At 33.0% G+C, this 27,010-nt stretch overlaps 2 protein-coding genes and 1 long non-coding RNA gene across 3 annotated transcripts; 2 read left to right on the top strand and 1 right to left on the bottom strand.

Annotated features, from left to right (window-relative positions):
* Positions 1–4,831: 4,831 nt before the first annotated feature.
* On the bottom strand, positions 4,832–6,443 carry LOC130656673 (serine/threonine-protein kinase Nek7-like). Its single transcript, XM_057459572.1, has 2 exons — positions 6,165–6,443; positions 4,832–5,905 (listed from the first exon to the last, which is right to left on the bottom strand). The coding sequence occupies exons 1-2, from the start codon at positions 6,209–6,211 to the stop codon at positions 4,864–4,866; spliced, it is 1,089 nt and encodes a 362-aa protein (XP_057315555.1). The 5' UTR covers positions 6,212–6,443; the 3' UTR covers positions 4,832–4,863.
* A 1,138-nt stretch (positions 6,444–7,581) lies between these two features.
* On the top strand, positions 7,582–8,317 carry LOC130656674 (uncharacterized). The gene is made up of 3 exons (XM_057459573.1): positions 7,582–7,705; positions 7,788–7,897; positions 8,022–8,317. The coding sequence occupies exons 1-3, from the start codon at positions 7,699–7,701 to the stop codon at positions 8,295–8,297; spliced, it is 393 nt and encodes a 130-aa protein (XP_057315556.1). The 5' UTR covers positions 7,582–7,698; the 3' UTR covers positions 8,298–8,317.
* Positions 8,318–19,251: 10,934 nt separating this feature from the next.
* On the top strand, positions 19,252–22,995 carry LOC130656123 (uncharacterized). The gene is made up of 3 exons (XR_008984845.1): positions 19,252–19,816; positions 22,413–22,538; positions 22,685–22,995. It is a non-coding gene; the product is annotated as an uncharacterized LOC130656123 (long non-coding RNA).
* The last annotated feature ends 4,015 nt before the right edge of the window (positions 22,996–27,010 follow it).

The raw sequence follows: 27,010 nt of genomic DNA on the forward strand, positions 1-27,010 counted from the left end.
CCCGCGACCAAAAAATGCCGAGGATCGAAATCAAATTCTGTAGAATTTACCCGGAATCCGAAGTTCGAAATTCCGCCTTGTTTTATGTTATCTCATAATCCAGTCTTGGATCTAGGTTACCCCGTGAGGCTTTCACCGTGGTATACATATCAGTACGGCATGCGGAAAACATTTATATTAATCAATCAAAATTTAATTTATTTCGACAAAATGCATCCTGTATATTTCCTCCACAGATTGCCTGTATCACCTGCTTAATATGTTACTTGTTTAACAAAGATATCAAAAGTCAACTCGATTAAATTTATGCACATATTTATATATATACTAGCCGAATTCTCGTGGAAGAGTCCACTGAATGTAAATCTCTCATTGAATGCATGTAGGGATACCAAACAAAAATATACAACATAGTAATTTGAATTTTTAAAACTTACAAACCTCGGCCTTTAAAAAAAGAAAAAAAAGCCCTGAAATCGAGGTTGCTCACAATCTGCGTTACTCTATATATATTGGTGAAATTTTATTCATGTTTCTCAGTTTGTACTTTATTTTTTAAATCAGCTGTTATCAAACCATGCACCATCAACATTTTCAAAAAATCTTCAATGAGAGTAAATTTTGAAGACCCAAACACTGAAGTATTCAAATGCTAATATGTATTTATTGCTGAATTAATTGAATAATAATTCATTGAAATTGAACTTGTTCAGAAGTTTTATATTCAAATCGTCATGCATGAAGCGTAACAAGATTTGCAAGATTTGTATCCTAGAATTTCCAGAATTTTCCAGATCAGTTTTAAAATATCCAGTTAAAGTTTTTACTATTATTTCAGAGTACTATATATATGTAATAAAAAAAATTATTTTTAATTTTTTATTTAGGTTGTATTTTAACATTGCAGGTTAGTTGCAATAATAATTGAGAATTATAGTATACTTAATGATCTTTTACCCCATTCTTTGTTTTCAAGGTCTACTTTAAATTTCCCATCTCCCAGGCTAATGACGGAAATCTTCAAGCCGCAGGGCTTCTTGTCTTATTTATTTGAAGTGTTTATGTGGTTTTCTGTCCCCGTTTAAGCCTATTTCAGGGTCCGCAACGCCCGTTTTAGCGAAAGCCAAGACCCCCAGCTGTTTATTAAAATTTTCCTAATAGGTCATGATGCTGCGCATCATATGACCTACTTAGAAAATTTGCTAGATCTGCCCTTGGATTTTTGTTGGATGCATTTTATTTACGACTTCTCCATGACTGTCGAAGGCTCCAGTGTCGCTTCACATTTTAGACGGTTAAAAGGTTTGCCGTTAAATCTAATAGTCGGAGTGTGAAGAACCCAACTTTTTTGCACGCCAATGGGTGTTTCTAGATTAAATTGAGAACAACAAACGCATATGTTCGTTATATGGATTGACTGGTGATGATATCGATATCCAAGAAGACTACCTGGTCATTTAGAATATTATCCTCGATTAGCAGTGACCTTAGAGTGACGGTCCAGTTCTATGGCTAATGTCAATGAGCTTGTCTATTTTCTTCAAATATCGAATCTCTGACATGATGTTTGGCTTGAGGTCTTTAGGTCCTGAGAATAATGCTCTGCCTTGTCGTCTTTGAATTTCGACCTTTGAGTTTTTTGTATTTTTTTCTATGGTTCTTAGGTCATGATGGTGGTCTATCAGGATTTCCGAGTTCTAGAAATCATGACGATACCGTTGTAATATAACATTGATCCGGTGGCTGCTCGAAGATGATTTTTACTCCTATGCACGTGATAACGGGTGCATTAAAAGTTTTTTCGGGTTTCTTTTAAATATTGAAACTTGAAGGTGGTCGAGATTTTATTACGAAGTTTCATACCGCGCAGGTCTGGGCACTAGCGAAGCGCTTGTAGGGACAAATTTTTATATCCCCCGCATAGCGTAAGGCATTTGCTAAGAAAAACATGCAGTACCAAGAGAATTATTCACTTTTTCCTTTGTATTTTTACTTTTTAAACTGGTGCGATATATTGATTTTACAATTATTTAAAGGAAGGATACTCAGTATTGACATAAGATTGTATATTATGAAGGTTTAAGACCTAAACTTGGTATTAATTTAATTACTTCAAGTTGTGGGGTACACTCATCATGAAAAAGAAACCTTATTTTGGTAGTTAGTTACATCACAAGTTTTAATATTGTCTTAAAAATATCACAGTGCTGATCAAAGAGGAATTGCTAGCATGTCATTCAAGATTTATATAGCTAATAGCACACCCAAAATAATATAGCTCATTAAACACAAGTAAAGAAAACAATGTTTTTTTTTCTAAACTAATTCATGCCCATTAAAAAGATACCTAGCTAGCTATAATATTAAAAAACAATTCCAAAATTTCTTATTTTGTGTTTGCTAGAAACTTTATTTAACTAACCAGGGCGGAGCTACCTACATTTTTTATAAACCAAATTAAAAATTGTCACAAAGCTGGCTGTATCTGTCTCATTGTAGTTTTTGTTAGCTAGGGGTCACACTGGGTCACTCATATATATATCGTAGCCTTACTCATACAGTAATCAGATATATAGGTGGGGAAGTGCCCAGATGCTAAAAAATAGGATCATTTCTAATATCACTCAACTTAACAGTGCAGTTCAAACACCAATTTAGCCTTTAAAATTGATACGCCTCAATTTTGCATTGGAATAATTTTAATCTGTAAAGTACAAAGTTTCAACCGCTGCGAAATATAAAATAAAATAACATACTGTGGTTAAAATAAACAAATTTAATGGAAAATAACATTTTAAACAAATTTAGTGACTTTAACTGTTTTCGTCAAATATTTTCGGGTGCCAAATTTTTCTTATGTCAATGTACCAAATTACTATAGCTATCACAAAATTGCAAAAGTGGACCTTACCTAAATTTATTCTTGCATTTTACCAAAATTAAGAACACATTAATACAGTGTAACATGCTATTATATATATCCCTTCCTAGCTAGTTATGTAATATTTATATACAATAATTTTTAACGAAAAGTCAAAGCCAGTCATTATATCATTGAAGTGTGTATTTTATTTTCAGTCGATTTCATCTGTGCTCTTTTTTATATAACTAGTTAGCTATACTTTGCAAATAAATCCTTTATTAAATGCTCTTCCACGTTAATCCATGTCAAACTTGCAGATCCATATATAGCTAGGTAGCTATAGCTTACTGTAAAAAAACTTCCTTTAAGTCTTTTTATAGCTAGCTGTAATTTTTATTTCTTCTTGCCAAAGTGCGCTGATAATGATAGAATAGTGTTTCTTTTTAACCATTACTTTATTCCTCACAACACAAAATGTATGGTATATGTAGCTTGAAACTTCAGGAAGCTAACCCCTAAAACCAACATCAACAATATGTCTTCTCTTGCCTCTCTATAAGAGTCAGTAATTTAAGTTTTCTTCTATTCCAAAATCTTACCCATGTCAATATACCACAAAGAGGGTTAGCAACACCATTTAAACGTGTTATTAAAAAGCAAAACGTCAGTTAAAGTAAAAAATTAGTTGAAGAAACATCAGGCAGGATTTTGCATTTCTGCCTCTTTTCGCAGCAGTAACCAGAATAGTTGTGAAAAACTGACCATGAAAATTATTTGGGCTATCGAGACAAATGAAAACAAGCCAAAAATTTGTCCCTACAAAGCGCTTCGCTAGCGCCCAGACCTGCGCGGTATGAAACTCCGTAATTAGCCTAATTTTGAAGAAAAATTTAAATGATCAATGGGAAATTGATTTTGACATATATAGAAGAAAACCTTTTTGTCGATAGAATTGAAGACACTGGGCACATTATTTAATTATTTAAAAATGTTGCTTCTGTTTCCTTCTTTCTTGAAAATGCGCCGTAGGAAAAAAATAGCGGCTTTGCAACCTACACCATGCCCAACACACACTGCGCAAAATGTCTCCGTATACGTAAATATAATTTGCGTGTCATAAATTCATTATACTCGAATAAGCGGAAATATACGAAAAGTCTGTGCACGATGTTCGTATATTTCCGTATAGGCGTAAACGGTTACGTATATTTTTGTTATACACAAGGTTTTACGTATACGTGAATAGTGATTTGCAAACCTTTACAGTATACTATGATATACGTAATAATTTCGTTGAGCTTCTTAAACCCAGGGTTTGTTTATCATTTTTCTCAGTTTATTTTCGGCAGAAAAATATCACAATTTTACGCAGTCGAACTTTCTCTTTACGTATTTTACACGCGCTATTTTATATAACCGTAGCGTATTTTAAACCCAGCCTAAGATCCCTATTTTTAATTTTCTCCTTTTGATTCAATTTATGCATCCTGCCCTAGCTGTTAGTGAATTACTTCTAGTTTTAGACACGAACACTCGAGGCGTTTTGTCTGTCTGCCAGCTCTTTCCGCCCAGAGACGACAAGCTTGGACAGTTTCACTAGAGCAACCACGTCCCAACTATAGTAAAAACAAATACAATAACAAATTTTAACGCAGCCTTGCCTTGCGCCAGCCGTTAATTACTTCTAGTTTTAGACACGAACACTCGAGGCGTTTTGTCTGTCTGCCAGCTCTTTCCGCCCAGAGACGACAAGCTTGGACAGTTTCACTAGAGCAACCACGTCCCAACTTTAGAAAAAACAAATACAATAACAAATTTTAACGCAGCCTTCCCTTGCGCCAGCCGTTAATTACTTCTAGTTTTAGATACAAACACTCAGAGCTTTAGAAAAAAATTGTTGTAACGCAGCATCCAGCGCTTTCATTCAGATTTTAAGACTTCAAAAAAAAACATCAATAACTAATCAAGTGGATTTCTTAACCTTGTTACTTATAAAGAGTCTATATACAAGGATTTACAAATATATTTTTAAAACGGGTTATGCAGCGTGATATTGAAGGCCTTTTACTTGGTTCTTCAGACATCATATCATTTGCGATAGACGCTATTTTCATGTTTTTTATACATCGACTGATTAAATCCACGTTGTATCCTAATGAATAAACATCTGATTGAACCGACTGGTAAGAACCTTTAACATTCCTTAACTCATGTGCAAGAAATAGATGCTTGGTGTTAAATTTAACTTGCTGTGAAGACCCTGGTTCAATATCATATCTTGCTGGATCACTGACTAGTGTAGCCTTTCCCAGATCAATCAATTTTACCGTGGTTGAATTACGGACAAGGACATTTCCTGGATGTAAATCGTTGTGTAACAGACCACGGACGTGCATTTGGTGAACAGCGGAGCATAATCCAATTATAATTTCATTTAAATGACTGGAACACGGTGCGGGTACTCTCTGAATGAATTCCTTTAATGTTGGTGAACATGAACCACAGTCATCACAAACAAATTCAAGAAGGATGAATTTTGGTTTCAAAAATCCAAAAACATAGGGAAAGCCTTTATCACCTGCCATCAACATACCCTTCTTGCATTCCGCGTACGCATCAATTGGTCGTGCATTGTTGGATAAACATTTGATCGCCACAACTTGTTTGATGCTTTTAACATATCCTTTCGAAACATTCCCGAAAACACCAGCACCTATAGTTTCGTTTATATGCACGTCACACTTTGAGAATTGAATGACATTAAAATTGAGCGTCCGTGTGATGGCTATGCTTTTATCTTGAGTGCGGTATATACTCGATCTCGATGAACAGCACAATAAAATGTCCCTGCTAGTAGTGGCTTTAACTTTCGGCACATTTCTTTTTAAAACAGCGTTCTGAAATTCTAGTTCTCGAATTCTCTCTTCAATTAATATCTTTTTTTCCATTTCCGCGTCAAATTCCGCTTTCTTTCTTTCCTGACGCATTCTTTTTTTTTTTTTGTTGCGTTCAGCTCTCTTTTCCGAAGATCTCTTTCGTGTACTAACAATAAAGCACAACAAATACATGTTTTTTTTTTTAAGTTTAGACTATACGGATCCGTATTCTTTCCTCCAAGGTTTAGACAGTATAGTGGGGTTAATTAAGTGTTACTGTGTTTAAGGAAAAAGAAAGACTGTCTAATTAAAATATCCACAACACAAGAAAAACATACCTATCTGAGCCTGAATATGCTTATAAGTATTACAGGTTTTATAAGAACAAAAAGCGCATCCGGCCAAAATAAGAATGATTTACTCACCTAATCACGCTGTCGTTTAAGTCTTGCTTTTCCTGTTGTTCGAGCATTGTTATTTAGTTTTTATGTTTTTCAACCTAGAAAATGAAGCACAAATTTTATCAATCTAAGAAAATCTCATAATGAAACAGGTTTTATGCATGTATAAATATACATTATGTTGTACTAAAATATGTATATTAAGCACCTGATAAAAAGAAGACATACATACTTGCTGCAAGCACGTTTTAGCATTATAAATAAACACAATGGATGTTATATTAAAATAGAAACAATGCAAAATTTTTATGAAATTTTTTCTTGTCGACAAAAATATGTATATACAAAAAATTAGACATTAGTCGTTAAAAAATCTGTGAATAACAAAATTAATATTACAATGACTTAGAAGGCAAACTTATGCAAACTTTAACAATATCAACATGTTGCTTGCTTATTCTTATCTGTTCCTTTAACACTAATATACGTCCATGCACAAACTTTAGTGGTATCAACGATCTTTTATCAATTTCAGTACACCATACTTTCATGGGAGAGTTCACACCAAAAAAGTTATACTGCACGTGTTTCTTAAACCAGCTCACATCAACAACAATATGATTCACAACACGATCAGAAAAAACAACTTTAATTTCATATATACCATTCACAACGGCTGGTCTTAATTCTTTTGGCTCAAAGTCAAAATAATCACCATGATTATATCTTGCCTTTAAAAATGATCCATGTCCATTGCTCCGAATGTAATGCTTTGAACAAATAACTTCATTACCCAGCATGACTCTTTTTATTTGCACAATGAATCGTGACACTCTTTTGATATCCATATGTCGATAAAGAGATGAAAACAACTTAGTTAACTCATCTATTTGATGTCCTGGTAAACTAAACTGAGTGGCTTTGCTGAGTTTCTCTTCACAGCCTGTAAACTCGAGTTCAGTACCAACAACTTTATCACTGTCACGAACTTTTTGGAGCTTTAGGAGTGATTCCTGGGAATGCACGGTCTCTTTGTCAGACGACAATTTTAGCATATCAGTGAAGTCATCCTCCAATAGGTTAAAAGCTCTAACCTGACAACCAATTATAAATTTGCGCATTAGTTGGATTGTTATGTCATGATTATTTACATGGTATGAACCTAAAATTCTATTGAAACGTTCATAACTAAAACACCAAAATGCATACACAGGTCCGTAATCCAGCAAACAATCTTTTAAGTGGAGGTGAAGATGCATATTTGGAGTACACCATAACTTTCCACATAGATTTGCAAATATGCCAATAAACATACAAAATAAAGTATGCGCTTGATAAATGTCACCTGCAGTTATACTTCGTGTGCAGATTTTATTGCAAGCTGCTACAAAGATCAACCACATGTTTAAATGATTATCTGGTATTACATCTTTTAAACAGAAGCATGAACTCATTACATTAACTTTATAGATTTGACTCCATACACAACAGTAGAATAACTAATTTGATTTGCCAAATTGTAAAAGACAGCAACGAAAATCCCTATGCTCCATCTTTAATGCACAGTGAGTAACTACTGTTTCTTACCATAAGGCGTAAATTTATTTGGTATTTTACATAATTGAATTGTTTGTTTATATATAATAGGGTCGTGTAGCAGATATTATTCTACCCTGAAACGAAAAGAAAAGGAGGAAGATAATGATAGAAATAGTGAATTAAAACGTAAAAGAAGGCGCACAACTCGTCGGCACCGGGTATGCGGTTAAATTTGAAAAAAATTATGCTATACCAATTTGGCCATGTGTTTTAAACCACACTTAGCTTTTATTAAAATTACTTTTCATTATCAATTATTTTCTTTTAATACTTTTATTTTAGTTATACCGCCAACGATCAAAATACGTGCCACGAGATAAAGCCGACATCTGGATGTTATGTAATGCCGAAATAATGAGTGACGAACATTCAGATAATGAAGCAGAAGGATATGTACATCCACCGAAGTTCAGAAGTGAAGAAGTCACTGAACTGCTTCACTTTATTGATAGTAAACGCTTGGGTAAAGATGAATTGGATGCAAGAATACCTGGAAGTTACTCAGATCGGGATATAAGGGCAAAGGTTGACCCACTGTTGTTAGCAAATAATAGATAATGTTTTTAAAACGTGATTTTTTGTATATTTTTTTAATTACTAATTTAATTTTTTACAACTATTTTTCTAATATTTTTTCTTACGTTTTCTTTTAGCTGAAATTTAGTCTTGCACGTTATAATTAAATCGTTCTGATTAATAAACTCAATAGCTGCATTAGCTTCCATCCTTATTTGTTATTTGAATGTATATAATTTTGTTAATATTTTTGTAAATATGTTTGTTTCAATAAATTTTTTAACTAACAAACTTATTACATGCATTATTCTATAAAACCCTTTTTTTTTGCTAAACCAAATAACGACAGCAACTCCATGTACAGCTCCTAAAGCCTTCCTGAAAGCTTAAAATTCTACCTGGAAAATTATCAAAAGGGGTGAAATGGGATAAACCTATAATTCCCTCAGGCAGCGCTACACCAGATTTACTCCGTATATTACCTCGTACTTTTGTATACAGTCGCATATTTTGATAGAATACGACGCGAATATTTTCGTATACAACGTTATAGTTAATTTACGACGTGTATAGTCGAGGCATATAACGTCTGCGATATTTTCGTGTTACTTGATACCTTTGTATACAGTCGCATAGTGTGATAGAATACGACGCGAATATTTTCGTATACAACTTAAACGTAAATATACGGCATGTATATTCAAGACGTGTCACGGCTGCGATATTTTCGTATACTCTGGGGTCCCTATACGCAAAGTATATTTTCGTATTCCACCATAGTATACAAAGAAAAACGCTTCAGTATATTTCCGTATATTGACGGTATACGAAAAAAAACTCAGACTTATATTATCGTATATTCAGTATTTTTGCGCAGTGACACACTTGCAATCAATATAGAAAGTGTTGCGGAGAGGTTGCCAAGGCAAAGGCATTAAGCACGGCAAGGAAAGGGCAAAGGCAGGCAAGGAAATAGGAAGAGGAATCAGGAAGGCAGGGGTAGGCAAGGCATGGGAGCCACAGGCAAGGACATAGTAGGCAGGCACCAGAAAAGGCATAGGAAGGGTAAACAAAGAAAGGCACGGTCAGTGCTGGCAAGGCAATGGAACGGCAAGGCAGGGGTGCATGACTTTAGTAGAAAATCTCCACCTTACAACTCAAAGATTGCGTATACTCAATATGTCTAAGTTAAGTATCATATTAGTCCAGGAGTATAGAAAATATTAAGGTGCAAATGTTTCAAATTCAATATCTCAAAAAAAAGTCTCAAATTTATCTCAGGTCAATACACAGTGAATCATAGCAGAATTATGTGCCATTACAAGTATTTAAACAATCGGTCATAACGACATATCATTTTTTGATAAATCTGAGATTAACTTGGTTCCAATGACAACAACATTAAAAAGTCAAGATATAGAAATAATCAGAGAAGTCCTACTCAAAGATTACCTATTATATGAAAACCTGGTTGTTGTAGGTGCAAGATAATTATGTTTTTCCTAGCCCTGTCCAGGATTTGAACCTGGATCTCTCATTAGCATGAGTGTCATAGCCATTAGACCAGCAGGGCATAAACATAAATATATATACAAAACTTTACAGGTGAGTATTATATACACTTAGGAATTTACGCTGGTTAAGCCACAAGTAACTGTGCCATCTGGCGTTAAACGCTTGATGGAACAATTAATACAAATTTTAAACTGTACCACACATTCAGGTGGCTCGCTTTAGTACAGGTGTGCAGTATATCATAAATCGAGTGAAACACACAACATTAAAGGTGTGTCGGGTGTGTAATTATATTTTTCAGATTCACAAAATATATATTTCCTTCAACTTTAGCTTGAATAGAAACACAATTTACATATTGTGCAATGTCATAGCGAAAACTGTTTCACAAAATGTTCCCGGTAAAACTTAAAATATATATGTACTTTAATCTGTGGTGCGCCATTAGTATAGGTAAACAAACCCTTTGAAAATAACTTTAGCACAACTTCTGTTAAATAGAAACACAGGTAATAGCTTGTCGTTAACACTAGGCTGAGTGATTAGTACAAATATACTGTGGCGCACATCCGAAAAAACTTTGGTTCACATAAACAGACAGTAAACACCCTGTTGTTATCCTACATAGCTAAAACAATCATTCAGCAATTTTATTTTGCGGAAAAGTTTTTGTATCATTTAAAAATAAAAACACTGTTCAAAACCTGTTTTTAAGCTCCTAAAGAATCCTGCAATATTTTATGGGAAAAGTTTCAAAAATTAATCATAAAATCGGACAGCCGTAATACATTTTTAAAAAAACCTTTACTGCAACTTCGGTTTAAAAAAACACAGCGGAAACAGCCTGTTGTTAGCCTGTGCAGCTAAAAATCAAATAGCAGTATATGTTTTGTTTGCAAACAAGTTTTCATGACAGTAGGATAAAAATATCTTATTCCAGACTGAACAAAAACATCATTAGAGCCACATGTGTAAAGATCGGGTCAAGTTACAAAAACAGAAATTATTGGGACATTATTTGTATACATATCGTGAAATCAGGTAAGAAATAATGAATACACTTGGAGATTTTCAATACATGTTGACGATTGAACGAGTATTGAAATAATTTTCCCATCTGTAACTTCAGCCGCACTGGTGTATGCTCAGCGGCAGGGTTAAAAAAGTTTATTTCCTGACGTGTGTACAATATATATTGCTAGCTACAATCGTCCATGAAAATATGGCTCTCTATTCCCCCTTAATGTTAAGAACTGCCCATTTGTGGCTAAGCAACGTAAACAATTACACGTGACATACCTGTATATAAACATTTACTATAAAATATCTAGCTGGCTATGTTTGGCCATTTTGTGGACGATTGTAGCTAGAACAAGCTGTATGATGGGATATTCCTACAGAGTAAAATTATCTCACTCACTGTGTAGTATATATGTATAATAGCTAGCTAGATAGAGGATAGGTAGAAAATCAGTCTCAAACAATTTTTCTATGCTAGCTATGTTGCTGATTTTATGCCAGCAAAAATAGCAATTTATTGCTAGCTACATGGGTAGTTCTATCCCAGCTAAGTAGTAAATTTTCTGCAAGCTTTGTAGCTAGTTTTATGCTATAGCCCTTTTTTATAGCTAGCTAAACGGTTAAAGTAAGCTAGCTATATGTTATCTAAGTTCTGTTATTATGCCAGCTAAGTGGGCAGTTTTATACTAGCTAGCTTTAGGTGGCAGTAAGGATAAGAAGGGGTTATCAATGTAAAGAAATAGTGATCTACTAGCTGTACATACCCTTTCTTCGTTTTCCTCAAAATACCCTTCTACCCTATCATCAAGCTATCATCAACTAAATTTTCGTTTCAAGCGCTATGTATCTGAGGAAATGTCATGTGATATTAGTAAGAGTAACTTATGAATCACGTGGCTAATGCTGTATGCCGACCTGATCTTAACTGAAAACGGCGTGTCTCGACCAGCCGGATTTTTACGGAAGAAATGACCATAAACAATATTTGGGTAAGTGGGTCAAAAGTCGGACGTTTTCATCAAAATTTGGGAAGCACTTCATGGAAGGATCCATATAGTCTGTGAATATGTCGTATACTTGAACCTCTAACACAACCTCACCTTTACCCGACATTGTCGTATTCCTTTCCTCACGACAGCTCAACTGCATCCGACACGCGACGTTAAACAATTTATCAACGTCGTGATGTTGTTAATACATACTACTGCCTAATGTAATATCTTTGTAATATACAGTAATACACTGTAGTACTTAGTAATATGCCGTATTGTATACTGTAGTACTTAGTAATATGCCGTATTACTTTGTAGTATCCAGTAATACACTGTAATACCTTGTAGTATTCAGTAATACCCTGTAATACCTTGTAGTATTCAGTAATACCCTGTAATACCTTGTAGTATTCAGTAATACACTGTAATACCTTGTAGTATTCGGTAATACACTGTAATACTTTGTAGTATTCAGTAGTACACTGTAATACCTTGTAGTATTCAGTAATATACTGTAATGCCTTGTAGTATTCGGTAATACACTGTAATACCTTGTAGTATTCAGTAATATACTGTAATACCTTGTAGTATTCGGTAATACACTGTAATACCTTGTAGTATTCAGTAATATACTGTAATGCCTTGTAGTATTCGGTAATACACTGTAATACCTTGTAGTATTCAGTAATATACTGTAATACTTTGTAGTATTCAGTAGTACACTGTAATACCTTGTAGTATTCAGTAATACCCTGTAATACCTTGTAGTATTCAGTAATACACTGTAATACCTTGTAGTATTCGGTAATACACTGTAATACTTTGTAGTATTCAGTAGTACACTGTAATACCTTGTAGTATTCAGTAATATACTGTAATGCCTTGTAGTATTCGGTAATACACTGTAATACCTTGTAGTATTCAGTAATATACTGTAATACCTTGTAGTATTCGGTAATACACTGTAGTACTTTGTAGTATTCAGTAATACACTGTAATACCTTGTAGTATTCAGTAATATACTGTAATACCTTGTAGTATTCGGTAATACACTGTAATACCTTGTAGTATTCCGTAATACACTGTAATACTTTGTAGTATTCAGTAATACTTTGTAGTATTTAGTAATACACTGTAATACCTTGTAGTATTCGGCAATATACTGTAATGCCTTGTAGTATTCGGTAATACACTGTAATAACTTGTAGTATTCAGTAATACACTGTAATGCCTTGTAGTATTCAGTAATATACTGTAATGCCTTGTAGTATTCGGTAATACACTGTAATACCTTGTAGTATTCAGTAATATACTGTAATACCTTGTAGTATTCGGTAATACACTGTAATACTTTGTAGTATTCAGTAATACACTGTAATACCTTGTAGTATTCGGTAATACACTGTAATACTTTGTAGTATTCAGTAGTACACTGTAATACCTTGTAGTATTCAGTAATATACTGTAATGCCTTGTAGTATTCGGTAATACACTGTAATACCTTGTAGTATTCAGTAATATACTGTAATACCTTGTAGTATTCGGTAATACTTTGTAGTATTTAGTAATACACTGTAATACCTTGTAGTATTCGGTAATATACTGTAATGCCTTGTAGTATTCGGTAATACACTGTAATACTTTGTAGTATTCAGTAATACTTTGTAGTATTTAGTAATACACTGTAATACCTTGTAGTATTCGGTAATATACTGTAATACCTTGTAGTATTCGGTAATACACTGTAATACTTTGTAGTATTCAGTAGTACACTGTAATACCTTGTAGTATTCAGTAATATACTGTAATGCCTTGTAGTATTCGGTAATACACTGTAATACCTTGTAGTATTCAGTAATATACTGTAATACCTTGTAGTATTCGGTAATACACTGTAATACTTTGTAGTATTCAGTAATACACTGTAATACCTTGTAGTATTCGGTAATACACTGTAATACTTTGTAGTATTCAGTAGTACACTGTAATACCTTGTAGTATTCAGTAATATACTGTAATGCCTTGTAGTATTCGGTAATACACTGTAATACCTTGTAGCATTCAGTAATATACTGTAATACCTTGTAGTATTCAGTAATATACTGTAATGCCTTGTAGTATTCGGTAATACACTGTAATACCTTGTAGTATTCAGTAATATACTGTAATACCTTGTAGTATTCGGTAATACACTGTAATATTTTGTAGTATTCAGTAATACACTGTAATGCCTTGTAGTATTCGGTAATACACTGTAATACCTTGTAGTATTCAGTAATATACTGTAATGCTTTGTAGTATTCGGTAATACACTGTAATACCTTGTAGTATTCAGTAATACACTGTAATGCCTTGTAGTATTCGGTAATACACTGTAATACTTTGTAGTATTCAGTAATACTTTGTAGTATTTAGTAATACACTGTAATACCTTGTAGTATTCGGTAATATACTGTAATACCTTGTAGTATTCGGTAATACACTGTAATACTTTGTAGTATTCAGTAGTACACTGTAATACCTTGTAGTATTCAGTAATATACTGTAATGCCTTGTAGTATTCGGTAATACACTGTAATACCTTGTAGTATTCAGTAATATACTGTAATACCTTGTAGTATTCGGTAATACACTGTAATACTTTGTAGTATTCAGTAATACACTGTAATACCTTGTAGTATTCGGTAATACACTGTAATACTTTGTAGTATTCAGTAGTACACTGTAATACCTTGTAGTATTCAGTAATATACTGTAATGCCTTGTAGTATTCGGTAATACACTGTAATACCTTGTAGCATTCAGTAATATACTGTAATACCTTGTAGTATTCAGTAATATACTGTAATGCCTTGTAGTATTCGGTAATACACTGTAATACCTTGTAGTATTCAGTAATATACTGTAATACCTTGTAGTATTCGGTAATACACTGTAATATTTTGTAGTATTCAGTAATACACTGTAATGCCTTGTAGTATTCGGTAATACACTGTAATACCTTGTAGTATTCAGTAATATACTGTAATGCTTTGTAGTATTCGGTAATACACTGTAATACCTTGTAGTATTCAGTAATACACTGTAATGCCTTGTAGTATTCGGTAATACACTGTAATACCTTGTAGTATTCAGTAATATACTGTAATGCCTTGTAGTATTCGGTAATACACTGTAATACCTTGTAGTATTCAGTAATATACTGTAATACCTTGTAGTATTCGGTAATACACTGTAGTACTTTGTAGTATTCAGTAATACACTGTAATACCTTGTAGTATTCAGTAATATACTGTAATACCTTGTAGTATTCGGTAATACACTGTAATACCTTGTAGTATTCAGTAATACACTGTAATACTTTGGAGTATTCAGTAATACTTTGTAGTATTTAGTAATACACTGTAATACCTTGTAGTATTCGGTAATATACTGTAATGCCTTGTAGTATTCGGTAATACACTGTAATACTTTGTAGTATTCAGTAATACACTGTAATACCTTGTAGTATTCGGTAATACACTGTAATACCTTGTAGTATTCAGTAATACACTGTAATACTTTGTAGTATTCAGTAATACTTTGTAGTATTCAGTAGTACACTGTAATACCTTGTAGTATTCAGTAATATACTGTAATGCCTTGTAGTATTCGGTAATACACTGTAATACCTTGTAGTATTCAGTAATATACTGTAATACCTTGTAGTATTCGGTAATACACTGTAGTACTTTGTAGTATTCAGTAATAGCTACACTGTAATACCTTGTAGTATTCAGTAATATACTGTAATACCTTGTAGTATTCGGTAATACACTGTAATACCTTGTAGTATTCAGTAATACACTGTAATACTTTGTAGTATTCAGTAATACTTTGTAGTATTTAGTAATACACTGTAATACCTTGTAGTATTCTGTAATATACTGCAATGCCTTGTAGTATTCGGTAATACACTGTAATACCTTGTAGTATTCAGTAATATACTGTAATACCTTGTAGTATTCGGTAATACAATAATAGTAATACGTTGTTATATGGATTATTAAAACTTTAAACACGGTTGCTATTGCCCGCTATGACGTAAGTTGTAACCAATGACATGCCGCCCTTTGCCTGGGTAATAAAGCTATATATGGGACTTTTCTGTCATTTGTATTTGGATGTCCAGTGTGATATTTAAGATGATTTAAGTTTGTTGTTTTTGTCCTCAGTGATCGTACATTTTCCCCCGCCATTAGCTTGACTTTCGTGTAAGTCACTAGTCGAAAACCAACAACCGTTGCAAAGAGGCTACAATAAACACTCGACGACAGCATGTTGAATAAACAGTGGTACTCTGTAGTTTGACAAATCATTAGTATTATCCCTATTGTTTTTGTTTGATTTTTTATATTTTCAAATATCTATACGCCAATAAGATGAACACTACTGCGTTACCTAAATTAGACCAAAGCTAAGTTGTTTATTTTTGAGCTTCAAAGATTATCTTTAATTTTGTAAACTTTGGGACGACAATATTTCTAATTGGGAATTTTTAACATCGATATGCGTGTGGCGTGGTGGAATGCAGAGGCAAGGGGGGATTGCGGGATTCCTACAATTTCGTATCCTGATACCATAATATGCACTAATCATTGCTCCCCATGTTAGGATATATATAACTTGCTTCAGAGGTCCTGCAGTGTTTAATACTGGCTCTAATATTCCTTGACGGTGTTCTTGTAAGTCGAAATATCGAAGTTTTTTTCGTGCATTCTTATCACCCTAATTTTTTAAAAAATGTTGCAGATTAAAACAAAATAATACCAATACACCAATTCATAAGAAAACAATTACATTTCCCGTTGTAAAAACCGGCGTATAAAAAAAAATTCCGACGAAATAGAATCTCTTTAGAAAATTTTTAGGCGATGTTTTATAGAACTGGGGTGTTGCACTAACTAATCGTTCATAATCTACACTTTGTGCTAAAAATGCATGAAGTATAAACTAGTATATAAATAACTAGCTGTATTATACTTCGTTTAGAAAGCGTTATACTATTTGACAGCCTGAGCGCTAATGAGAGGGTGGAAGGGAAGCGGAAAAGAAAATGAGATAAAAGACGTGCTGAATTACCTCCTTTTTTTTACTGCGTTATATTAAAATAGCAAGTGGTAACAAACTATAAAATGTCGTGCTTCTTTGTTTTGTTTAATAACTTTTTGTGTCTAGTAGCATGATTCGGACAAATACGTTTTTAAGCGTTTTAATAAATGTAGTTTACATCTTATGTAATTTTGGAGATATCGTAGATATATATTACGTTAATTATGCTGAACCTTATTAAGTGGACAATTTGTCAAGGCTGTTATTGGTCGAAAAACAAAAAGGACATATATAAAATCACTGTTTTGTCTAGAAAGTGTTTAAAATTTAGAACGATATCTTTTTTATTTGAACTTACTTTTGTTTTGTAGTGTTGAAGTGTTTTATTTTCTTTCTATTTTGCTTATTTACATAGGTTTATTATTTTTTTTATTTTACTAAACATTTTTTACAATTACTTGGCAGAAATATTTCACAGTCCTAAAGGTTCTGGACTGATATGTAGCTCTGCCAAAATTGTTTAAAAGCACAATGTATATATGTTAGAAATCAGATTATATTTGTATCAGTTATTTTTCTGTTTATGTCTTTCTCCATGAAGTATTAACGAAAGTTCAAGAGACTCGAGAAAGTGATTTGATAAAATGAATGCTGGAGTTATCAACTGTATTGTTAACAGGCCCCAGAATAATCTGAGGCGTTTTGTACGTTAAATGACTTGGGACTGGGTCAATTTTAGCAAAAAATGGGAAAATAAAAACATCTTTTTCTCTCAGTACTTTCAGAAATGTTAACAACGTGTATGAGCTGGTCCTACCTACACCATATTTTATAACCAAAAACGTCGCCCAAGATTGTAGGTTTGGCATAGTCATGACTATTGATTGAGCGTTGTTCAAGTCAGTTCAGCCAGTTTTAATATCAATTCTCTAGTTAACTGACGTCAAAGATTAAATCTTTTTAAAACAAAATTAAGCCTGCAAAGGAATAACGGCGGAGTGGATTGTTTCAATGCTAAGAAAGCAGAAAGGTTTAAAGCCAGTCAACTTTCAGGAACAAAAAATTTTAAAAACAAAATAATTAGCAGATATTTAATCAAATTTCAGTATTTTTATTGCTTTTTTCCGATTTGTTTGATTTTAAGTGGAAATCCACCTTAACGGAAATGGTTTTTATATTCTTATGTGGTTAAGTTTTTCTGTGATTGGTTAATGTGCACGAAAAATACTACGGAAAAACGAGTGTAAGTTGCACCTATTTTTCAATGCCATACTCCAGAAAGGTTACACTTTATAATTTGCTGAATATCGAGCAAAATGACAATTTGTAGAGAAATTCATTCCAAAATTTTTTACTCAAAACATTATTTTTATAAAACAGACAAACGTTCGCGGTAATGGGAAACAAAGGTCAAACTTTTTATTTTATTTTCTTCACTTAAAATGAAGTATGATGTGACATGACAGACATGTTTTTATTATTTATTTTTACTCTAATGTTGACTAGAAGCAATTTAAAGTTTCAATGGTTATGATGTCATAGTTGCGTTAGGCTATACTCATAGTTAGTATGTAGGTCAGATCAAACAAAATTCAGTAAACCTAACAGATTATTGGAAACTTTGATATCTTACCCTGAGGCATATTTATACATAATAAATTGCTAACATACATGTAACAGTAGAAACCTCTGTTCTCCTATAAAGAGCCTTTGAGACTCCTATAGTGAGATTTTTTAGTTCACAAAGAAACACATTAAAAGAGACCTACGTTTATCAAGATCTATGTTTAGATTTAGGATCTTTTTCAGACCATTCGCGTTTTTCTTCTCCCTTTTTATTAACTTATTTTTAGGGGATTACCGTAACATAGCCCATCATCAACCCCGCGCACACGATCCCCGAAATGTAAAGGAATGTCAAGAACCGTAATAATTTAATATTTGGATTGAAACATTTAATAACTTATGAAATATTTATAGCCATTTTTGCTAAGGGCTGGCTTTCTTTTAGGGCTCATTTTGAGAGCGCGCTACAATGAAATTGATTACCCTTAGTAAATAATTAACGTATAGCGTCAGAAAGATGTTACACAAACAGAAAAACCTCTTCAAAATTTGTTATTGTTAACCTTGACATATCCAACTTCAAGAAATAACCAGGAAGGAGATCTGGAAATAAAAAAGAAAAGTTTTTTTTCTAAAAATACTAAATTAGAGTTTTTAACTCTAAATTTAAGTTTTTAATTTTAATACCTTTTTTAATTGCGATAGCGCGATGGTTTGGTTTCGGCTCAGCCCTACGGCATTCAAAAGTCACATTAATAAAGTTATTTTAAGGTAACAAGTGCTATCTTAAGATAACTCTATTAATCTGATTTCGGAATGCGTGTATATTCACATAAATGTCTTGATTGTAAGATAACTCGAGTTATTTTAAGATAACATAAATGTGATAATTCTATCTTTTCTAATGCGCATATGTGTAAATGAACGTTGCTTAGGGTGCGGATACGTAAAGTAGCTCACAAAACAACAGCCTACATGAATTTCCGGCCGTATTGACATTTATTTTGATACGTCATTTGTATTGTCCTTGTGGTGTCGCGTATGTGCTCTGCTGTAGAGTTCGCTCTGCGGTGGAGAACAAGATGCATTTTGTTAGTTTTGTGTTGTGATGTATTGTCCCGTGTTAATTATGTAAAGAGAATAATTGTAATTTTGGTACTATTTTTAGTTAAATTTTCTGCACATCTTGCACATCTTTTTTCTGCGCATTCAGTCTTCAACATGTAATGACAGAGTCGAACATACATTTTTGTATTAAATTTGCTGTTGAGTGAAATTTTTCTTTCATACATCACAGGAGTTGTCCTGTATCTCAGCATCTGTTTTAGTTGTTTTCTCTCACATGTAGTTGGCTTGGCTTACGCCACTATATATCTAGTAAGTGTTTATTTCTTATTATATTTTATGTCATCTTACATGTGTAATTTGTTGCTTAAATTTCGTCTTGTAATTTTGTCGTTTAGCGAGTAAAAATAGTTAACTTAGTTGAAATCGTGTAAGCACCTACACTAGTCGATAAGGCCCGCAGAAAAATCTACTTAGTGAATACACAAAAAAAAAATTTTCCCCGTGTTTCCCCGTCGCCTTTATTGAGTAGAGCTTAAAACGCTGCTGAAAATAAATGTATACAGTATTCTCTTCAATTAGCGGACACTTAATTAACGGACACTCGAGCGGACAAATTTTTTTGCACGAAATGGCAACTATAGGCTTTTTTTCTCTCCAATTAGCGTACAATCCAAAAAATTAGAGATAAGCATTTAATTTTAAAATATCTATTTTAAACACTTTAAAACTTTACAGGAAATGTCTGCTTTTACAGTCTCAATCTTCTTCGCAAACCAGTCAATCAATTTTTCTTGTCCATAAAACTTATACACAACTGGTATTTCCAGACCATATCCACCTCCACGATTAACTCTCTTTCCACAAACCTAAGCTGTAATCGAAGTGTTCGAGACTTTCAAGAACATGAAAAATATTTTTGATATGTTTTGTGGCATGTGTACAACAATGCTTTCGTTTTGTAAAGAATCAGTTCTTATTATTGCTATTGCATTTCCGTCCACTTCGTTAGATGGCTCATGCCTGAATTGTAACAGCTCCCTGTAATAGTACTCATTCCAATCCTTTTCGATGAGTATGGGTATGTTGACCTCAATATCTATGTTAAACGACAGTTTGAGCGTTAAATGCAGGTAAACCCTGCCATTCATCTAGTGATTAGTGCAGATATACGTTATACTAAAACTCTGTTGAGTTGTTATAGAAAGAAGTTTTCTGCAAGTGCGATTCAAATAAAATTGAGTTATTTATAAGACATTGAATGCCAGTTGGATCACTTAAACCGTCACACATCATGGCGGAGTGCTTTATTCAGATGTACTGTACCCCCTACCTGAACATATATTTTAAAATCTCACAAGTAGCGGTGAAAAAAGCACGAAATAACTACACCATATTAAAACCTTTTCCAGCAGGATTAGCCACCAAACATTTTCTATTTTGCAAAACGTTGTCACGATGGCTCAAGACACATAAAAACTAGTCCGTTAACTATAAACCCAACATACATTTTAAAAATCAGGGAACATTTTTTTGTTTTTTTTAAGAAAAAATACAGAATTTATGTCAATATTTCTTTGTGTATCAAAGCTACATTGGCCAAACATGCGTTTCCTACTGATCACAGTGTTTGTATTCCGTGAATTATGTTTAGCATGGGTAAAATTCATGGTATTGTTGTTTAAAAAAATTGTCAAATTAAGTCCACTTGAGATATTTGAACTAAGTTTGTCTACAAAAAACAGTTATTCACATTAATTAATCAGCTCAAAAAATATCTGCAAACTAATTACAGACGATGTGGCATCCACAAAAAAAAATAGTCCACATGGAATTTAATTCATGTGACACATAATTCAGTGGTTCTATATTGTTATCCATTAACATCTTAGCTTTAACTGATTAACTGTACAGAGTCAAGCATGGTATTCCAATATTCCCGCATATACTTAATGAAAATCATACTATATATCACAAAACTTTGTTAAAATTTAATTGAAATGGAGTTCTCTAATAGTCTGGATGTAATACAATTTTCTCAATGAATGTGTAGTCTACGAAGTCTGTTATTTCTATTTGTCTTTTTGTGACCATGTCAACAGAATTGAAAACATTGTTTAAATTTTTATAAAGCAATAAGGAAAAAAGAATCAACAAGCATTGCAGTTAGTGAGTGAAATACATCGCTACTTTTTGGCCACAATGGACCAGTGTCAATGTTGTAAGTGTTTGATTGTGCGTCAAAACCAATACATATGTGTTCAGGCTGAAAATATAATCAACAAGTCACCAAGCCCAAAAAATACCGTCAATGAAGAAACTTTATGAAATTCCTGAAACTTGTACTTGAAAAGAGCAATTGGCTTTTAAAAATTGATTCTGGACCTATTTGTATTCATGAAAACGGCACACAGTTATAACCTATGGTATAAAGCCAATAGCACTAGTGGAACAAATACTCCACATAAATGTTTTTCTTTTTGATTCAGCCTAAAAAACAGCAAAAATGCAATGTGTACCAACTAGGATTTTTCTATATAAAAAATTTTTTTCAATTAAGAACAACGAGTTTCCATTCATTACTATCTGCATGCATGAATAGATGGTTTTTTTTATTTATATATTTCCAGCATTAAAAAATAATTATTTGAGGAAACTTCTTAAATGTTTCCATTCATTACTATTTGCATATATATAAATGTTTTTATATTTCTTATTTTTGCAACGTTAAAAATAATTATTTGAGGAAATTTCTTTAATGTTTGTTAAACTTTCACACAACTGTTTAAAAAGTTATGCAGACTTTTACTTTGGACTAAAACGTTCTTTTACTTTATATTTTTATTGTACATGAAGCAGAGACCAGTGTCGTTCTAGGGTTATTAAGAAATATTTACGTTATATTTAGGTTAAATCTTGGCATTCATTTTTTTGCTTTGCTAAATTGTATTTTTGGTAATATAGAACAGACAGCCAATTACTGATATGAAAAATCGTAAGAATAATATTAAACGAAGATCCATACAATGTAAATGTAAGTCCTTGCTTTTTTATTGCTTTAGACTCCTCAAATAGAAATATGTGAACACATCTTTTAGAGTACTATTAGACCTCTATGTATTGTCTGCAAATTCCGGAGAATTGCTTCAATATTTTATTGTTTTGTGTTTTGTTTTTTAGCGGAGAAACTGATTACATTACAACGAACGAATGAATGATCAGTGAAAAACAATCTAAGAAATGTATGGATGCTGAGTCGTTTACAACACATGTAAAAAAGTGCGCCAAATATAATTTTTTTAAAAAAATCTGCCGAATTTATGGATACTGTGTCGTTGATAGCAAGCACAAACTGTGTATTTGCTTTCCCCTCTTGAAAATTTTAGCGAATGTGTGCATGAGAGTTCTGTAACCATGGAACCAATATACGTCTTATGTGCCTTTAACAGAACACTGTGTGGTGAAAATCAATATAAGAATTGCGTCAATGCTGTGGCAGTTTCACGCGCTGTTAGTAAAAGTATGGATGCTGTTTCTAACAAAACATTATAATCAATGCAAAATGTTATTTTTACATTTGTTAATGCTCGGGAACTGCAATCTTTCTAAAAAGAGTATGAATGTCATGTCAAGCAAAAAAGGTGTACTAAGCTATGTTGTGGAAATCATTGCAGCAAATATAAGGTCGTGTTCCCATAAGTTCTTAAAAAGATGATGGATTTAGTGCAGCTCTGTCGGTAGAGCGTTTGAATCATCTCCTCTACTTGAGATTATAAGTTCAATGTCCCCCCATTGTCTAGTTAGTTTGTCATTTCATAAAGATTTTTGTAGCAATGGGAGCTAAACACTGGAAACCTGGTCCATCCTGAAATTCATTGAGCACAGACCACATTAAATATAAATCACCATCAGTGGTTTGAGCCAGAATTGTAAGAGAATTTACATACTGGATGGTTCTTTTGTTATGAAAGTTTTTTTGCAGTAACTTTAATGACTAAGGTGTCTTTTTATGCCACTACCTGTACACATGATAGAGCTTAAAAGTACTGCCAAACTCTTTTTCCATGTATTGGAATAAAATGTTAGTGTTGATCATGTTGTTGTTATTTGTTTCTTTACAATACATATTATGACTGCTAGGTGATATATTTCTCTGTTTGCTATTACTTTTCCTAAAATTCATAGTTTCCAAATTAATTGTATTCATTTCCAAAGTTTTTTCGTGTAACATTTCTGTGATCTAATAGCAAGATTTTTAAAGATTAATTGTTTTTTAGTGAAGAAACTGATTATTGAAATCCACTAGCTGTTACTGTTTTGCCAATTTATATAACCAAAAATTGCAGCAAGCTCAACTGACATCCAGTTATACAATGGCAAGTGCCTTAGCACAAGCAGATCGATATTAACAAATATGTTCTTGCTTAATTAGTCTTATATATTAATTCGGTATATAACTTCACAATAAAAATAAATACGAGAAGTTTGATTGATGATGACATTTTTTATTTTATTTTAACGGATATTTTGTCTTGTTACTACAAGACAATTATCAACGTAAATTGTTACAATTATCTCAAAAGTTTTTTAAATATAATTTTCAACAACTACGCAATACACAGAGGACGTATAAAACAATACTTAACGAAACATATAACACATAACGGCATACCCAAAGGTATATAAACTATATACCGTTGGTGAGGGGACAAATGCACTCCTCCCCTTGTTGACTATAAATAATATTTATCTTAAAACAATTTTAATGGAACAGATAATCCCTGTACATTAAGCGTGGGACTGTTATCACAAATATACATGGCCTCAGCTATTTTTTTCTTTTTAAAGTGGTGAACATTATCTATCAAAATACTGAAGTTCTTTTGTTCACCAAGTTGGTAATTCTCAATGACTGAATGTTTTAGGATGTGAGAGTTCTTATCGCGTTTTTGGTGGTCTATCTTTCATTAAGCCTCCTGGCTGTTTCACCAATGTATATAGCATCGCACTATTCCACCGGAAAAGTATATTTGTACACAACACCATGTTGTGTTCATCCTTGGTTCTATTTCACAGAAAATAGCAAACATAACATTTTACATTGATCAGCAATGCGTGGCTTGACATTGGCTGATAGAAACTGTTTAAAAGTGTTAGACGCTTTACTAAGCAGTTACCATTATTTTCTAATTCGCTTTTCTTAAACGAAATTAACCTTATTTATTTTCCCGTAGCCAGACTTGACAGAATAAAAACCATGAAAGGTGTTATTGGAGATTCATTGGTGTCTTCTTCAGAAACAGTGTCGGCATTTTGAATGTTGAAATTTCGCTGTGTGTTATTAATTACATTAGATACAACTGCTTCGGGATAAGTTTTTTATAAACACATTTTTTAAGTGATTTAGTTCGTATTTCAGATCTTGTGATTAAGAGCATATATTAAACGCTCTCAACACCAACCATTTAACCGTTTCAACTTTCCATGGGCGTGATGCAGATGAATTCTAGTGCATTTATATGTCAGTGTTCGTGTCTTTTCGATAAATAGATGTGTTTTTACATCAAGAAAGGCTATGTAGTTATCGTTTTTAACTTCATATGTTCACTGGATATTCGAATGGTAACTATTAAGTGTGATCAGCACATTGTTTATCTGGTTTTCATTAACAGTGTCATCTACATATTTCTTCCAAAATTTTACTGAATTTTCTAATTTTGGGACTATTTCATTCTCCAACTCAACCATGAAGATATGCTAGGACTGGTCCTAGAGGCGAGCCCATTGCTACACCATCTACCTGAATATAAGTTGGTTGTTAAAACTGAAATGTACATGTTTTGTACATGAGATTAATAGATGTTTCATTTCCTCTCGCTTAATTTTTGTTTCTATAACTTTTTCAGCATATATCTTTTGCAATATTATGTCTATCTTTTGTTCCAACGGAACGTTGGTGAATAAACTAGTGACGTCAAAAGGTACTAGTTTGTAATTATGAGGTATCTTTTCTCCTTTCAATGATAATATAAAATCTAAACAGCTTTCAGTAGTATATGTTGACTTTGTCAGCGGTGTTAAAGATTTCGCGAGGTAGTTTGATGTGTTGTAAGTAGCAGATCCGATATTCGATATGATGGGTCGTGATGGTAAATCGTCAGCTACTGTAGAATTAGGTGGTATCTTGTGAACCTTGGCGGTACCATGAAACTGAGCAGGGCTGGAACCTTGTGGATACAACTTTTTGTATTCGTTTTCTGTGCTCTCTGAACTTGGTTAATTTGTTTTCTTATTGACATTTGGTGTTATATACATAGTGGTTGTATTATAAGATGGAGCGTAAATATCTACGCAAATGTTTATCGTCGTCTTGTGTTTAATCCCCTTCTAAACTGCCTTATCCCAAAAGAGCCAAAGCTCTTTTGTTAAAATTATTCTTCTATTTGATTTTTAATATTAATTGTTAATCAACCGCATTTGATGTGGTACTTTAATATCAGATTTTTATTTCCTTAAAGGGCGGAAGAAATTTACATCTGTAAGGCTTTAACAAAAAAGTTAGGAAAGAATTGGCAAGTCAGGAGCAATCCATACACATAAAGTTGGCTAACATTTGCGAAATTGCCTTCACAAAATATTCAGGTGAGAATTCCCGATTTTAAAAGCAATCCATACATAACACATTCGGTTATGTTGGTAAATCGAGCATCTGATAAGTAAGAGATACAGTTATTTCCGCAAATTAGACCTTTGATAATCATTCAGGAAAGAGCTCCTGTTTCTAGAAGCAATCCATACATCACAGATTCAGTTGTTTCGGTGGATTGGCCCATTGTTAAGCATTCACGAAAAAGCTTCTGTTTCTAGAAGCAATTCATACATCACAGATTCGGTTATTTCGGTAAATTGAGCCATTGGTAAACATTCAGAAAAAGGATCCTGTTTCTAAAAGGAATCCGTACATAATAGATTTGATTGTTTCGGTGAGCTAGGTCGTTGAAAAAAAATTTAGGAAAATGGTCCTGTTTCTAGAAGCAATCCATACATAGCAGGTTCCGTTGTTTTGGTGAATTGGTCCTTTCCTAACACCGAAGTCGGCACTTGTCCATGGCATTATCAAGCCCTGCAGATTTCTCTCGTTTCGCTTAATTTTGGCCGGAAATGAATTGTGTCTAATGTATTATCACATATACGAACTCTACTTGTCTTGTTTCGATGAATTGAGGCCTGAATACTTTTGTATATAGCGATTATCTCTTGGTTGAACGAAACCTTTTTTTGTTTCACAACATTAAAACTTGTTAACATATACTGGAATGAACTTTAGGCAAACGTGTATCATGTCGTCTTCGTTAAGGATTAATCTGTTATGCTTTCGAATATAGAAGAATCCGTTTTTTTTGTGAAACAATTGTTAATATATATTGAACGATTGTAGTTTGTAGTTGTAGTTTCTTGATGAAATGTGTTTGTGTATTTCATAGACTGAAGTTATGAATTATACTT

The sequence above is a fragment of the Hydractinia symbiolongicarpus genome, chromosome 9, assembly GCF_029227915.1.
Source record: "Hydractinia symbiolongicarpus strain clone_291-10 chromosome 9, HSymV2.1, whole genome shotgun sequence".
Classification (NCBI taxonomy): Eukaryota; Metazoa; Cnidaria; class Hydrozoa; order Anthoathecata; family Hydractiniidae; genus Hydractinia; species Hydractinia symbiolongicarpus.

What these genes read in the sequence shown, in the direction of transcription:
- LOC130656674 (XM_057459573.1), top strand. An exon ending in GCACAACTCGTCGGCACCGG is followed by an intron (nt 7,898 to 8,021) that starts GTATGCGGTTAA and finishes CTTTTATTTTAG; the next exon opens with TTATACCGCCAACGATCAAA.
- LOC130656673 (XM_057459572.1), bottom strand. Translation starts at nt 6,211, where the DNA reads ATGCTCGAACAACAGGAAAAGCAAGACTTAAACGACAGCGTGATTAG. An exon ending in TTAAACGACAGCGTGATTAG is followed by an intron (nt 5,906 to 6,164) that starts GTGAGTAAATCA and finishes CTTTATTGTTAG; the next exon opens with TACACGAAAGAGATCTTCGG.